Source organism: Papaver somniferum, chromosome 5 (genome assembly GCF_003573695.1).
Source record: "Papaver somniferum cultivar HN1 chromosome 5, ASM357369v1, whole genome shotgun sequence".
NCBI lineage: Eukaryota > Viridiplantae > Streptophyta > Magnoliopsida > Ranunculales > Papaveraceae > Papaver > Papaver somniferum.
This window is the reverse complement of record NC_039362.1, coordinates 103593327-103608801: the sequence shown is the minus strand read 5'-3', so window position 1 is coordinate 103608801 and position 15475 is coordinate 103593327. Positions and strand designations below refer to the sequence as shown.

At 34.7% G+C, this 15475-nt stretch overlaps 1 protein-coding gene across 1 annotated transcript; it reads left to right on the top strand.

Annotated features, from left to right (window-relative positions):
• Window positions 1–14160: 14160 nt before the first annotated feature.
• Window positions 14161–15243, top strand: LOC113279409. The gene has a single exon (XM_026528100.1). It carries the CDS (start codon window positions 14161–14163, stop codon window positions 15241–15243), a length of 1083 nt encoding a protein of 360 aa, XP_026383885.1.
• Window positions 15244–15475: the final 232 nt, after the last annotated feature.

Below are 15475 nucleotides of genomic sequence, written 5' to 3'. Positions count from 1 at the left end.
TCTAAAGAAGCCTGTGATATCTTAGAAATTGTATTCGAAGGAAATTCCTCTGAGAAAGAAGTTATGCTTCAAAACCTAAATTCTGATTGGGAAAACCTTCGTATGGATGATGAAGATTCATTTGATGAGTTTAATCACAAAGTGTCTAAAATTGTTAATGCATCTTTTGAGTTGGGTAAGACATTGTGATGAAAATTCTCAGATCGTTGCTAGCCAAATACGATTCTAAGAAGCATGTCATCGTTGAAGGAAATAACCTTAATACTTTATCCAGAAATACTCTTGTTGGGAAGTTAAATATCTTTGATCATGAGCATACATCCAAATCTGGGAAGGATGTCGCTTCCAAAGCACAAAAGAACACTAAATTACTTGACAAAAGTAAGTGTTGGAAAATCTGTTGTTGATCCTATTGAGACTGATTCATCAGATGAAGATCTTGACAACTCAGTTTCACTGATCACAAGACAATTTAGGGATCTTCTTTTGAAGAGAAGTAAACGGTTCATCAGAGATAAACGCAGGTCATTAGTCAAACCTCATGACCGTGCTCCTCCTAAAAAAAGGACATTGTCGATACTGATGACGAGGATATGCCACAGTGCTTCAAGTGTAAAGGTTTTGGTCATTTTGCTAATGAGTGTCCAAATCATAGAAAATGCACTGGGAACAAAGGTCTTGCTGCAACTCTTGATGAGATGTCTGATCACTATGATTCAGATGAAGATGAAAAGTCAAGTGTTGCACTCCTTGGTGAAAATATTTATTTTTATAATTGTAGCATTACGTACATCAATCTTGATATTCATCCTGGAGAAACTTCGTCAACCACTATGGAGGACAAAATGGATTTTTCCCTGTCTATCGAAAATTCTATTTCACATGTTTCATGTACCTCAAATTGTTTAGCAGCATGCTCAGCTATGGTGTCTGAACCGTCTTCCACATTGACATGTTTTTATTGTGCTTTTACGTGTCATGAAATCTCTAAGTGTTACAAGTACAAACATAAAATAAGATATGTCAATAAACTTCAACGGAGAGCAAATCGATTAGCAAACAAGCTCAAACTTGTTCAGAAGTCTAATTCACCTGAGGTAAGTAAAAAACTCAATCCTCTCCAAAAAAGTTAATAATTTCTAAATAATTAATTAGACCTCTCCGAAAAAGAACAAGGTCTAAACATTCTATGAAAATGGGTATTAAGAATTTCATACGAGAAGTGTATGGTGGACAGATTATTGTTCACCCCAACACAGCTTAATTGTGTTGAAAGTACGTCTTGTCTCCTGTGCCTGACTTCAAAGAAACAAGAGTTTGCACAGTTCCGGCTTTAGGAAAAGAAATGTTTTCTTTTTTCTTGGTTACTGTTTTCTGGAATTTTGTTGATCTTTTCATAAATTGGTATTGAAAAGAATTTCCTTTTTCATTAAAAGAGGGTTAAAATCGACAATTCTACCTTCTTTAGGGTTTTGAATTGGTCGTACGTGAATCCTACTCTGTTTATAGGTTATGTAACCCAAAATTCTTTTTTCCTTCCCTGGAAAACTCTTTTTATTATAAGATTGCTTATTGGGCTTTATTTGTGCACTTCTTTCACAATTCCATACTTGTATGCAGACTGTTAGAGCATTGATCGGTTGAACCCACTAGCGTTGGTATGTCAAGTTAGTTGTTAATTTTAGTTTCCAAAATGCATTCTTGATTTAGTATACTAAAGATAGTTTCGGACTAGATTAAGTCTAAGAAGTAGAATCGAAGCTATCCTTGAAGGATGAAGTTTGAAGACTACAAGAAGACATCAACAAGGACTTCATCAACAAAGGTATGTGGTAATTGATTTCATTTGGATTCTTGTTCAATTCTACCTTTCTAATCTATCCAAACAAATGCTCACTCTATGGAACAAATCCTATGACGGTAAATGTACATTTATGTATATATACTCGAGGTTATTTAAGCCACGACTTTTGTGACAATAACCTTTATCCCTGGACAGGTCTCATGTTATAGTGAATGAGCTTACGAATTCAACGAGCTAAGAATTACTCAATTCTGAGTTATAACGATGAAGTTACGAGTGATTTATTAAAGTAACAATTTTAAGTGTTGGTGTAATTGTTACAGTTCATTAGTAGGAAAAAATCCACGAACTGTTTGTAACGGTCCGTGGACTTGAGCCCAATTACATGACTAGAAGTCATTTCTGGTCAAGTTTTTGATGTTTCCTTATCTAGGCAAGATAGCTATTACTCCAAACATATTTGATTACCATATTAAAGTTTTTGTGATTCCTTCCTAATATAAATTGTGATTTATTCACATAAATACAATATTTGCTAAATTGATTATTTATTAAATTATTTTGGTAAGAGTTGTAACTTAGGAAAGACTCCCAAAATTATGAGAGTCTTGAAAAAGGAAAATAGCTTTGCTTAGCTTCCAAGTTATTGTTCACTATAAATAAAGGGTTCGTGGGTGCTACACGTTTTTCATCCCCTTTGGAAAATTGGTGTAAGCTTCGTAAGGTTGTTTTCCATGTGTTCTGTTCTTCATGAATAAATTAGTCTTTATTCTTCATTTCTCTTTGGGTTTTTTTTTTATCTATTATTGTCTAGTTTTTTGTGGCTTTTCTTTTGGCTATTTATTGTAACCCCTTTGGTTTATGGGGGTGGGGAGGCCTTGTGCCTCCAGCTTGTAATTCTTGTAATTACGTTTTTTTGCTTAATAAACTAAAGGACTTGGCAAAAAAAAAAAAGTGAGATAGACGTCTTTGTATTGGGGATCACAAAGACGAGTTGGATTTAATCTTCGTGGTTGATTATACAACTTGTAATCTAGGTTTTTCACCTCTTGTCTATTCTAAGGTTTTCTCTTCTGATATAAAACCATTCAAGATTTGTTGATCATAAACCCTAGGTTTTGATAGATTTCAGTTTCCGATCGTATACCAACACTTGTTAGTCGAAATCGGAAGCTAGAAAGAAAACTTTGATTAAGGTATCTCGTAAAAACTCCTTAAGAAGTTTTAAACAAGATATATCTAGATTTATTCTAGTTGTTCTTGTTGTAGAATTATTAGGGTTTTCTTAACTTGGAAATTGATCTTTGGAATCGCCCAAGTTCACTTATGAAAATCAGGTTCATGGACTCCTTGTGTGTACGCATACTGATTGTAAGTTAAAACCCTAATCTACAAGTTTGTTTTGGTATCTCTACTTTTATCTGGTAGTTGTTCGAAACAAACACAAGATTTCCAAAACCTTGATTTACATCTAAATGGAAATCAAATCGGTGTTATGTGAAAACAAAAGATCGAAAAATATCAACCGTTTTGTTGTATCTTTTGAAGAGAACTTTGTTCTCCCAGAAGATTTTCGGGAATAACTTCTAAAGAGAATTTGTGTTATGCTAAAAGTTATACGTGAAGAATTCCTAAAAAGAATCGGTGTTCTTCTAGGAGTTCTATAAGTGCTTGAATACAGCTGAAGCAGGTATTACATCTAGTATGAATAGGTAGTAGGAAATTGGTGTAAGAACTTACAATCAGCGGGTGTTTATTCTGGACTAGGTCCCGGGGTTTTTCTGCATTTGCAGTTTCCTCGTTAACAAAATTTCTGGTGTCTGTGTTATTTCTTTTCCGCATTATATTTGTTTATATAATTGAAATATCACAGGTTGTGCGTAAGTTCAATCAATTGTGAATCTGACTTTTGGGTTGTTGATTAAATTGATTGACACTTGGATATTGGTTTTTGATACCGTCCAAGTTATTTCTTATATTCAATCGGGCTCGCATATTCCTATTTGTTTGATTGCGGATTGAATTGAGAAATTGAGATATAACTCTTTGATATACTTTTCTTAAGATTGAGTCTGACTGTCTAGTTGATTCTCTTGAAAGTATATTGGAGTTAGTCCATACAAATTTCCAAACGAATTATTGGGTGTGGTTGTTAGAACCCCGCTTTTTCAATTACTATCAGAGCAGGCAAACACGCTAAGACCTCATAAGTATGTGTTTGTAGCATTCTGATTCTATGGACAAAAGTGCTATTTCTATACACGTACCGCCAGCCTTCGAAGGCACAAACTATTTATAGTGGAAATTGCTATGTGTGCTTTTATTCAAGCGCGAGATTTTCAATCATGGGTTCGTATTGTTAACGGCTATAATCCTCCATTAGTTACAGTAGACGGTGTAACTGTTGCAAAGGATGTTGGTGATTACGATGATCTTGAGATTATTGTTGCAAAGCAAAATTCTGATGGATTAAATGCTATCATCCATGCCATTACCCCAAATCTTCATCACCACGTGACTACGTGCAATAAGTTTAAAGATACGTGGGATATCTTAGAGACCGTATTTGAAGGGAATGACGCATAGAAAGAAGCAAGGCTTCAAAAGCTAGCATCTGAATAGGAAAATTTTCGCATGTCTGATGATCAAACCTTTGATGAGTTTAACCAAAGACTTTTTCAAATAGTTAACTCATCATATTCGTTAGGAAGAACTATTCCAGAGAAAGTTATTGTGTGAAAAATTCTCAGGTCTCTACCATTAAGATACGAGTCTAAGAAACATGTCATTGAAGAAGTAAACGATCTTTCTACACTCTCCAGAAATACTCTTGTTGGAAAGTTAAAGATCTTTGATAATGAACACTGATCTAGAAAAAGGTGATTTCTCTTAAAGCTGCAAACAATTCTGAATCCTCTAAGGATAAATCTAGTTCGCCGGATGCTAAGGATGTTACTCCAGACAATTTAAAAAGTCTTGAGAGACAGGAAAAAGAGATTTTCTAAAGGTGCGACATCTCTTAATGATGATGTACAATGCTTTAACTGTCGTGGCTTCGGGCACTTTTCTTCAGCATGTCCTAGCTGAAGCCATAGACAATCGGCATATGCAACAGCTTTGCCTACTCTTGATGATGGACCTGAATATTATGATCACCAAGAGTACGCAGGCGAGGTTGCATTAGCTTCTGGAAAAATTCTTTCGGATACTGATTCTGATTCTGACGAAGAAGTGTTCCATGAAGATCCAGTTGCTAATAATCTTCTTAAGGAATGTCATCAGAAACTGTCGCAAGATGAAAGCACCATTTTCAGTGAGAAAGTTAAATATGACAGACTTCGTAGTCGGAATAAAGACTTGCAAGACCAACTTGATTCTATTGGTGCAAGAGATTATCTCAACGAAATACGAAAGCTTAAAGAAGAAATTGACGGAAGTGGAGATCGGGAAATTATTCTTCAAGCAAAGATAGATAACTTGGAGAACACTTGTTATTTGATTCGGAACGAGAAGATCTCAAAGTTCAATGTGAATCATCCAAGAATGATCTATTTATTGTTCTTGAAAAGGTCAAAAGGTTTGAAGAAGAAAACTCGATCTTAAAAGAGAGTTTGTCTAGAAATAGCAGCTCAGATAAATTAACCTCATTATTGGGAGCATGTAGAATTCAGTGATACACGAGGATTGGGATATAAAGGAAAAGACGCTCCTAGTATTTACAAAGAGGTAAAAAAATTCAGAGCTAAAGACTCTTCTCAACCAAAACTTTCTACGGTTGACAAAAATGAAGTATCTCTACCAACTGCCGAAAAGAGGAAATTCTGTCAAGCTCCAAAGCAAGCACATACACATTCAGATAACACTAAACATAACTTTTTCCGTTCTACTAAACATTGTTTTTATTATGGAAAACCAGGTCACTTGTAAAGGAATTGCAGATTTCTTAAACAAGATAAAACCAGATCTGATTCTGTTAAGATGGCAAGATCTGATGTTCCAAACTGGAGAAATTCTAAGTCTCATAATATCAGTTTTTCCAGTATTCCCCCCAAGAAGTTTCATAATTATATTGGGGAGATAAATAAATACGTTGCTCCAAAAGCTGCTCAGAAATGGGTACCAAAGAAGATCAATAAAGCAACGAGTACTATTAAGAAGGATCTCCCAAACTAGAGTTCGACAAGGGATAACATCTTAAAAAGGTATGGAACATTTATTGAAAGTTTCAAGGAAGTTGTTAAATTCCTAGAGTTTATGCATGATTTTGTTTCGAATACCTGTGGTGAGCAAGATTTTGTTCACCTCAACACAAACTGATTGTGTTGGAAGTGCATCCTCACCAAGAAGCCCTTATAAATGCGATGAGGATTGCAAAAGAATTGGGGCTCACATATCATGTTGGGTATTTTTTTATATATGTGGGAGCTTTTTGCTTTAGCTAGATTCATTTTTATTCTTAACGCAAGTCAAAAGATGACCATATGAAAATCACCTTGTAACATCTTCGATGATTTGTGTGAAACAATTATTTGATGTAAATAGGAATGTTTCATATTGATTATTTCAATAACTTTAAAATAGATTTGATGCTAATAGTTCGTGAATAAATACTATTGTCATCCTCTAAGAAAGTTTCAATGATTGAAATGAGGGTTTAGAACATATAACCAAGGTTGGATATAGACATAGTGTGTGTATTCACATTTGTGTAAAGTCTAAACCATGAACCATGGTATGCGTACCCGTACGTGTACTGGTTGGTTATGGAAGTACGGAGATCAAGTATGCGTACCCGTACGCGTACTGGCGGAAGTTCACATTCCGTGAATATATGCTGGAGTTTCGAATTGTACCAATTATGCGTACCCATTCGCGTACTGGCGAAACCCAAACTCAGTCCGGAGACTTAAGTATGCATACCCGTTTGCATACTTGAGTAGGTTATATTCTAAAATCGATTTGTTCATGAACAATACATTTAATAAATTAAGGAATGCAATCTTTCGCAAACCGTGGCTATAATGTTCATGAATTGATTCGAGTGAATCAAAATCGATTTTGCTTCAATTGTGTCTTGTGTACTTCTATGAGATTTAAGCAATTGAAAAACTCTCTAACTAGTTTCATTTGATCCATTTGAACTAGTTGTGATAAAGATGAATATACATAAATACCACGTGTATGATTCTTAACTACCTAACTTGATTTGTGATTGAAATTATTAAGTATAACAGGTTAGAATCAATAATCAAAGCCATTGGATGTGGTTTTTATTGTCAAAGAAACTTTTTCATACACTTAAGGTAACCATTCCTGGTGTAAATCCCTGTGGAAAAGGTTATTCTTCCTTATAAGCATATCAATTCTTGTTTATACAAGTTTGTATCTTAGAAAAGATGATCACAATACTTGATCTTCATGATTACATATTGTGTATTGTTACCATGAGATGGTTCTATTTTTTAGTAACACGATCTCGTGAGAGACTTTCAATGATTGGTTCTTAGTTCGTATCTCCTTGTAGGATTTCTAAAATCCAATATATAAATAATTCTCTTTGGCGTAAGGTCACTCTTGTTGTTCTTTCGGGAATGACATTTTATGGGGGGGAGTTCTTATTTGAACTTGTGCTTAATTGTTATGTCTTTGAGGGAAGAAGCGGTTGTGGAACATGTAGGGGTAAAGTTGTATCTTAATAAACTCCTTGATGAAGTCACTAAGTTTCGACTCTATGACATCATCTAAAGTAAAGTTTATATGTTCTCTTTTAGTCATGAATAATATCTTGGAGAATTTCATTATGATCCCACAGTTTTCGTAACTTTGCCAATTTATATTGACAAAAAGGGGAAGAATTATTTTGTAGTTCACACTACATATACATATGTTTTACGGATCATTATGTAAGGGGAAGTGGTTTTCATAGTGAGATGAAGTATTGACTAAGGGGGAGTGATACATATCACCGTAGTATTATTGTCAAAGTTGTGATACAATTGAACTTTGATGTTGTGTAATAATACTATGATGGATCTTCAACAAGTACAGGATGAACACACGCATAGTTGAAGAACCAAGGAAATCAAGCATGTCGGATTTTGGATCTGTAATGCTTTTAACAAGTACAATCCATATGTGAAATGGTTCTGTCACTAAAATTGATAAAGGGGGAGATTTTTGAAGCATTGCTCGGTTGTACACACAAGCGTTGGTATGTCAAGTTAATTGTCAATTTTAGTTGCCAAAATACATTCTTGATTTAGTATACTAAAGATAGTTTCGGACTAGATTAAGTCTAAGAAGTAGAATCGAAGCTATCCTTGAAGGATGAAGTTTGAAGACTACAAGAAGACATCAACAAGGTCTTCATCAACAAAGGTATGTGGTAATTGATTTCATTTGGATTCTTGTTTAATTTTACCTTTCTAATCTATCCAAACAAATGCTCACCCTATGGAACAATTCCTATGACGGTAAATGTACATTTATGTATATATACTCGAGGTTATTTGAGCCACGACTTTTGTGACAATAACCTTTATCCCTTTAAAGGTTCTCATGTTATATTGAATGAGTTTACGAATTCAACGAGCCAAGAATCACTCAATTCTGAGTTACACCGATGAAGTTACAAGTGATTTATTAAAGTAACAATTATAAGTGTTGGTGTAATTGTTACAGTTCGTTAGTAGGAAACAATCCACAAACTGTTTGTAACGCTTCACGGACTTGAGCCAATTACGTGACTAGAAGCCATTTCTAGTCAAGTTTTTGATGTTTCCCTATTAGGCAAGATAGCTATTACTCCAAACATATTTGATTACCATATTAAAGTGTTTGTGATTCCTTCCTAATATAAATTGTGATTTATTCACATAAATACAATATTTGCTAAATTGATTATTTATTAAATTATTTTTGCAAGAGTTGTAACTTAGGAAAGACTCCCAAAATTATGAGAGTCTTGAAAAAGGAAAATAGCTTTGCTTAGCTTCCAAGTTATTGTTCACTATAAATAAAGGGTTCGTGAGTGCTACACGTTTTCATTCCCTTTGGAAAATTGGTATAAGCTTCATAAGGTTATTTTCCATGTCTTCTTTTCTTCGTGGACAAGAGTGAAATAAAAGTCTTTGTATTGGGGATCACAAAGCCGAGTTGGATTTAATCTTCGTGATTGATTATACAACTTGTAATTTAGGTTTTTCACCTCTTGTCTATTCTAAGGTTTTCTCTTCTGATATAAAACCATTCAAGAGTTGTTGATCATAAACCCTAGGTTTTGATAGATTTCAGTTTCCGACCGTATACCAACACTTGTTAGTCGAAATCGGAAGCTAGAAAGAAAACTTCGATTAAGGTATCTCGTAAAAACTCCTTAAGAAGTTTTAAACAAGATATATCTAGATTTATTATAGTTGTTCTTGTTGTAGAATTATTAGGGTTTTCTTAACTTGGAAATTGATCTTTGGAATCGCCCAAGTTCACTTATGAAAATCAGGTTCACAGACTCCTTGTGTGTACGCATACTGATTGTAAGTTAAAACCCTAATCTACAAGTTTGTTTCGGTATCTCTACTTTTATCTGGTAGTTGTTCGAAACAAACACAAGATTTCCAAAACCCTGATTTACATCTAAATGGAAATCAAATCGGTGTTATGTGAAAACAAAAGATCGAAAAATATCAACCATGTCGTTGTATCTTTTGAAGAGAACTTTTTTCTCCCAGAAGATTTTCGGGAATAACTTCTAAAGAGAATTTGTGTTCTGCTAAAAGTTATACGAGAAGAATTCCTAAAGAGAATCGGTGTTCTGCTAGGAGTTTTATAAGTGCTTGAATACAGCTGAAGCAGGTATTACATCTAGTCTGAATAGGTAGTAGGAAATTGGTGTAACAAATTATAATCAGTGTGTGTTTATTCTAGACTAGGTCCTGAGGTTTTTCTGCATTTACAGTTTCCTCGTTAACAAAATTTCTGGTGTCTGTGTTATTTCTTTTCCGCATTATATTTGTTTATATAATTGAAATATCACAGGTTGTGCGTAAGTTCAATCAATTGTGAATCCAACTTTTGGGTTGTTGATTAAATTTATTGACACTTCGATATTGGTTTTTGATACCGTCCAAGTTATTTCTTATATTCAATTGGGCTCGCAATTTCCTATTTGTTTGATTGCGGATTGAATTGAGAAATTGAGATATAACTCTTTGATATACTTTTCTTAAGATTGAGTCTGACTGTCTAGTTGATTCTCTTGAAAGTATATTGGAGTTAGTCCATACAGATTTCCAAACAAATCATTGGGTGTGGTTGTTAGACCCCCGCTTTTTCAGAGACTCCAAGCATCATGTCTTCTGATGGAAAAATATAAGTCTCCTTTCCTCCACAACTTTGAAGAGAAAAATGAAGAATATGAAGAAACCAAGGGCTATCCCCTCTAATCTTCAGAAGTTTTCTGGTGTTCTTGAAGAGTTGAAGAAAACAAGGAAGGAGATTCAGTAAATAAAGGCTATTGTTTTAAGGACTCTTGAAACTCATAAGGCCCTGGTTCGGCATCAGTCAAGAAGGTTTGTTGGAATTGACTCCTTTCTTCATGAACCTTATGTTCCAACGAATGATTGACGACAAGGAGTTCGGGGACGATAAAGAATTTTTCAGAGGTATTAATGTCTAGGAAACTTCTTATGAGATTTTATTCTTGTGTTTTAAGAAGGATAACTAAGCTTTGGAATAGCCTATATTGTGATTACACATTGCTATTGCCAACGATTTTCATCTTGCAATGTTTTTAGATTTATTTACTTCAATTCTAAAGTTTATTTGGAAGATGATTTTGCAGTATGAATATTTATTGGTTTTATATATTGCAAAAAATTGTTATGGGATATTTGTGTTTGCGTCCGTGAACTATGATTGTCCCATATTTGTCAAAAGTTAAGTCTATTATGTCATTATGAAAATATTGATGGAAGATAGAATGAACTTTTGTTAACAAAGATTAAGTCTATTATATCATTATGAAAATATTGATGAAAAATAGAATGAATCATTGTATATTCCGCAATATTGATCTTTCCCTGAATCACTTCTATGTCAAAGTACTGTATGGCTCCGTAAGTTTTCTTATGTTGAGCATTTCCGATTAAATTAATCATGGGTTCTCTTGTGGTTAATTTAATCGTGTTTTCTGGATACAAATTCATGTTTCATGTGACTTGTTAATGTCCAAAGAAATCCTTATTTTCTTATAAAAGTAAGGTCGCTCTTGTTGTTCCTTTCGGGAATTACATTTTATGTGGGGAGAGTTCTTAATTGAACTTGTGCTTAATTTCCAAATCTTTGTGGGGAGTGCGGTTGTGGAATATTGTAGGAGTTTTCTTGTATCTTTATAAACTCCTTGATGAATACACTAAGTTTCTACTATGAGAAATCATCGAAACAAAGTTGATATGTTCTCTTTTAGTCATGAAGTGTCTTTATGAGAATTTCATTATGATCCCGCTAGTTTTCGTACCTTTTCCAATTTATATTGACAAAAAGGGGGAGAATTATTGTCTAGTTCACACTACAAATACATATGGTTTACGGATCATTATGTAAGGGGGAGTGGTTTTCATTGTGAGATGAAGTATCGACTAAGGGGGAGTGATACATATCACCGTGGCATTATTGTCAAAGTTGTGATACAATTGAACTTTGAAGTTGTGTAATAATACTATGACACTGTATAACAATAATTGAGAACAATGGTTTTCTTATTGTTATGGATACGGATCTTCAACAACTATGATGCTTAGTTGAACACGTTCAGAATCAGTGGAGTACTTGGAAGTGACGAAAATTTAGAGTAATGTTGAAGAACCAAGGAAATCAAGAATTTGGATGAGAATCTAAAAAGTTTATTTATTTTTTAATCCATATGTATTGATAGTTTTGTCACTAAAATTGACAAAGGGAGAGATTGTTAGAGCACTGCTCGGTCAAACTCGCAAACGTTGCTATCTCAAGCTTGTTTGTCAAGTTTAGTTATCAAAACTATAAGTCTTGATTTCTAGTTTACTTAGCTATGTCTCGGATTATGATAGAATGTGTAGTTGAGCTTTAGACTTCACTCATCTATCACTCAAAAGTATATTTCTATTCTATCTCATATTGAGAAAAAAGTCATATAGATATATAGACTTTACTTTATACACATTTGATATTTCGAGATGAGTTTAACTCGCTTACATATTTCTCGAAATATGTGTTGGTAAGCTTTCGCTTTAACCAAGTTCATCTTTATTCGTGACGAAAGTCAAAACATGATCATGTGAAAATTGCCTGGTAACATCTTACATGATTTATGTGAGACAGTCATTTGATGTAGACTCGAAATGTTTCTTATTGATCTATTGATCACTTGAAAATTGCTTTGAAGCTAATAGTTTGTGTGAGACAGCTACTCCCGTCTTCCAAGAATGTTTCAATGATTAAAATGGAGTTTAGAACAATTAACCATTGATTGGATATAACACAGTATGCGTACTTGTATGCTAACTGTTGCAAGTTATTCCAAGTACGGGAACCATAGTATGCATACCCGTATGCGTACTAGTTTAATAGTTAAAGTCCGGGAACTTAGTATCCATACCCGCATGCGTACCGGCTTAACAGTTCAAGTCCGGGAATTCAACCGAGTTTGATGTACGACAGTATGCGTACCCGTTCGCATACTGGCGAACCTAGACCAAGTCCGACTACTTAGGTATATGTACCCGTTTGCATACATGAGTCGGTTAAGTTCTAAAATCGTTTTGTTCATGAACAAATACATTTATATAATAAGGAATGCAATCTTTTGCAAACCGTGGCTATATTGTTCATGAATTGATTCATGTAAATCGAAGTCGATTTTGCTTCAATTGTGTCTTGTATACTTCTATAAGAATATAAACAATTAAACAACTCTAGAACTAGTTTCATTTGAGTCATTTGAACTAGTAGTGATTAAGATGAACAAGATTGATATGAAAGTGTTCATACATCTAACTTCGGTTAACGATTGTTGAGCCAACTAAGTGTACATGTTTAGGTACGGTTACCCATATCTAAATAAAGTCACATTTAATTTGTGTATAACAAGCTAAGTTTGATCTAACAGTTGAAAGATATTAGCTTGAATCTAATCAGGTTTTCATCTAACGGTGAATATTGAATGCTTTTTTACCAAGGTAACATTGATTGCAACCCTGATTTGAAGACTATATAAGGGAGAAATCTAGCAACTGGGAAACTTAATCCCCACACCTCTTGTGTGATACTAGTTGCGACTAGAGTCGATTCTCCTTTAACCTAGATTTTTCTAAAACCATTATAGGTTAACGACTTAAAGACTTTATTAGGATTCTGAAGCCAGACCCAACTATTTTATCTATAATTGTGTGTTCGGATCTTACTTTGTTCTATCGTATTGAGTACTATCTTCTCTAATATTTTCTCGAGATTCAATCTTCGATAGGTAGGATAAAAAGTAGTCACAAACATCTTCATCTCATCGTTTGTGATTCCACAATATCTTATTCCGCTTCCATACAGTTAAGATCATTGTGAGGTGATTTATATTACTAGGATGTTCTTTGGGAATATAAGTCCGGTGTATCAATTGGTTCATGTTCACCTTGATTTATCAAAAGACGGAACAAAAACTCGTAGGTATTTCTATGAGAGACATATTTATCTATTCAATAGACTTTTCTGTGTGAGACAAATTTGTTTATCAAGTCTTCGACTTTGGGTCGTAGCAACTCTTAGTTGTGGGTGAGATCAGCTAAGGGAACAAGTGCGTTGAGCCCTGCTGGGATTCAGAGGCGTAAGGAACACGACTGTACCTTAATCAGTGTGAGATTAGTTAGGGCTCAACTACATTCCAGTCAGAAGTTAACTTGTAGTAGGCTAGAGTCTGTAGCGGCTTAATACAGTGTGATGTTCAAATCTGGACTAGGTCCCGGGGTTTTTCTTCATTTGCGGTTTCCTCGTTAACAAAATTTCTGACGTCTGTGTTATTTCTTTTCCACATTATTTTTTTATATAATTGAAATATCATATGTTGTGTGCAGTTCAATCAATTGGTGAATCCAACCTTTGGTTGTTGATTGAAATTGATTAACGCTTGGATATTGGTGTTTGGTACCATCCAAGTAGTGTCTTGCAGACATTATCAATAATCACAGCTTGGATAGAAACATTATGGTGAGTGATGTTTGGTATGTGGATCACTGGTCTTTCAATGAAGAGCAACTGGAGTTTTTGCAGCTGCTGGCGTAAATACTGTTGATATACCAACGCCACAAGGAGGGGAAGACATCAGAGTTTGGATGCCTGATCTCAAGGGTGTATTCACTGTCAGTTCAGCTAAGGAATTGGTGCGCCAGAAATATCCAATTATGGAGGGTTCTTCGCTGCTTTGGAGGAAAGAAATACATCCAGTTTTAGCTGCTCAAAACTGGAAATTTATGCGTGGAGTCTGTGCTACTTATGACTTGCTAGAGGCGCGTTTCAAAATTCCGCTAGCTAGCAAGTGCTGTCTTTGTGGAATCGCTGAAGAAACTTTAGATCATGTGTTGTTCAGCTGTAGTTTTGCAGCTCGTGCTTGGACATGGATTTCGCAAATTTTTGGTCTAACTCCTAATAACAATCGCATTATTTGTTTTAAGGCAGCTAAGGGAAAGAGTCAGATGGTGCGTGAGTTGTGGCTGCTTGCTAATCTTGTGATTAAATCTGAACTTTGGGCTTTGAGAAACAAGGGCGTCTTTGAGCAAAAAAAGCCAAACTGGAACATGTTTTTTAAACATGTTTTGAAGCTGATTCAGGACTACTCGGTGCGGCTAAAGGGGTACATGAATAATTGTGCTGAAGATATTGTTATCTTGGATTACTTTCGAGTTCAACATAGGTGGGTCAAATTTCAACAACCGATTGAATGTTTTTGGCATCCTCCCGAAAACAATGAAATCCAATTATGTTGTGATGGTGCGGCGAGAGGGAATCCGTGCAGGGCTGGTGCTGGTGTGGTAGCTAGGGATTCTTCTTGTAATATTACTGGTGCTATGTCTATTGGCTTGGGTGTCACTACTAATTATCTGGCAGAATTATATGGCATTATTACTGGGATGGAATGGGCTACAAGATGGGGAGTTAGGCGTATTTGCATTCATTCAGACTCTTCTAGTGTGGTGGAGGCTTTCAATAATTCTAATCTGCCTTGGTTTTCAAGACGGAGGTGGTTACAAGTGTGTAGGAATTATGATTCTATAAAATTTATTCATACCTACAGGGAGGCAAATTTTGCAGCGGATACTGTGGCTAAGCGAGGTTGTTATCTGGATAACGAAGTAGGAGTTCACTATGATGGAAGACCCAGTTTTTTGTTTTCTGTTGAATTTCCAAATGTTGCTTAGTATCGTTTTAAATAGTTTGCAAGTTTTTGGAGTTGCTGTGACCTCTTTTCTTGCATACTATTTCTTGTAAATTTTGTTATCTATTAATACAATTTTTGACTTATTAAAAAAAAAGTACCATCCAAGTAATTTCTCATATTAATCCGGCTCACAGATTTCTATCTGTTCGACTACAGATTGATTTGAGAAATTGAGATATAATTCTTGGATGTATTTTATTGATTAAGTCTGA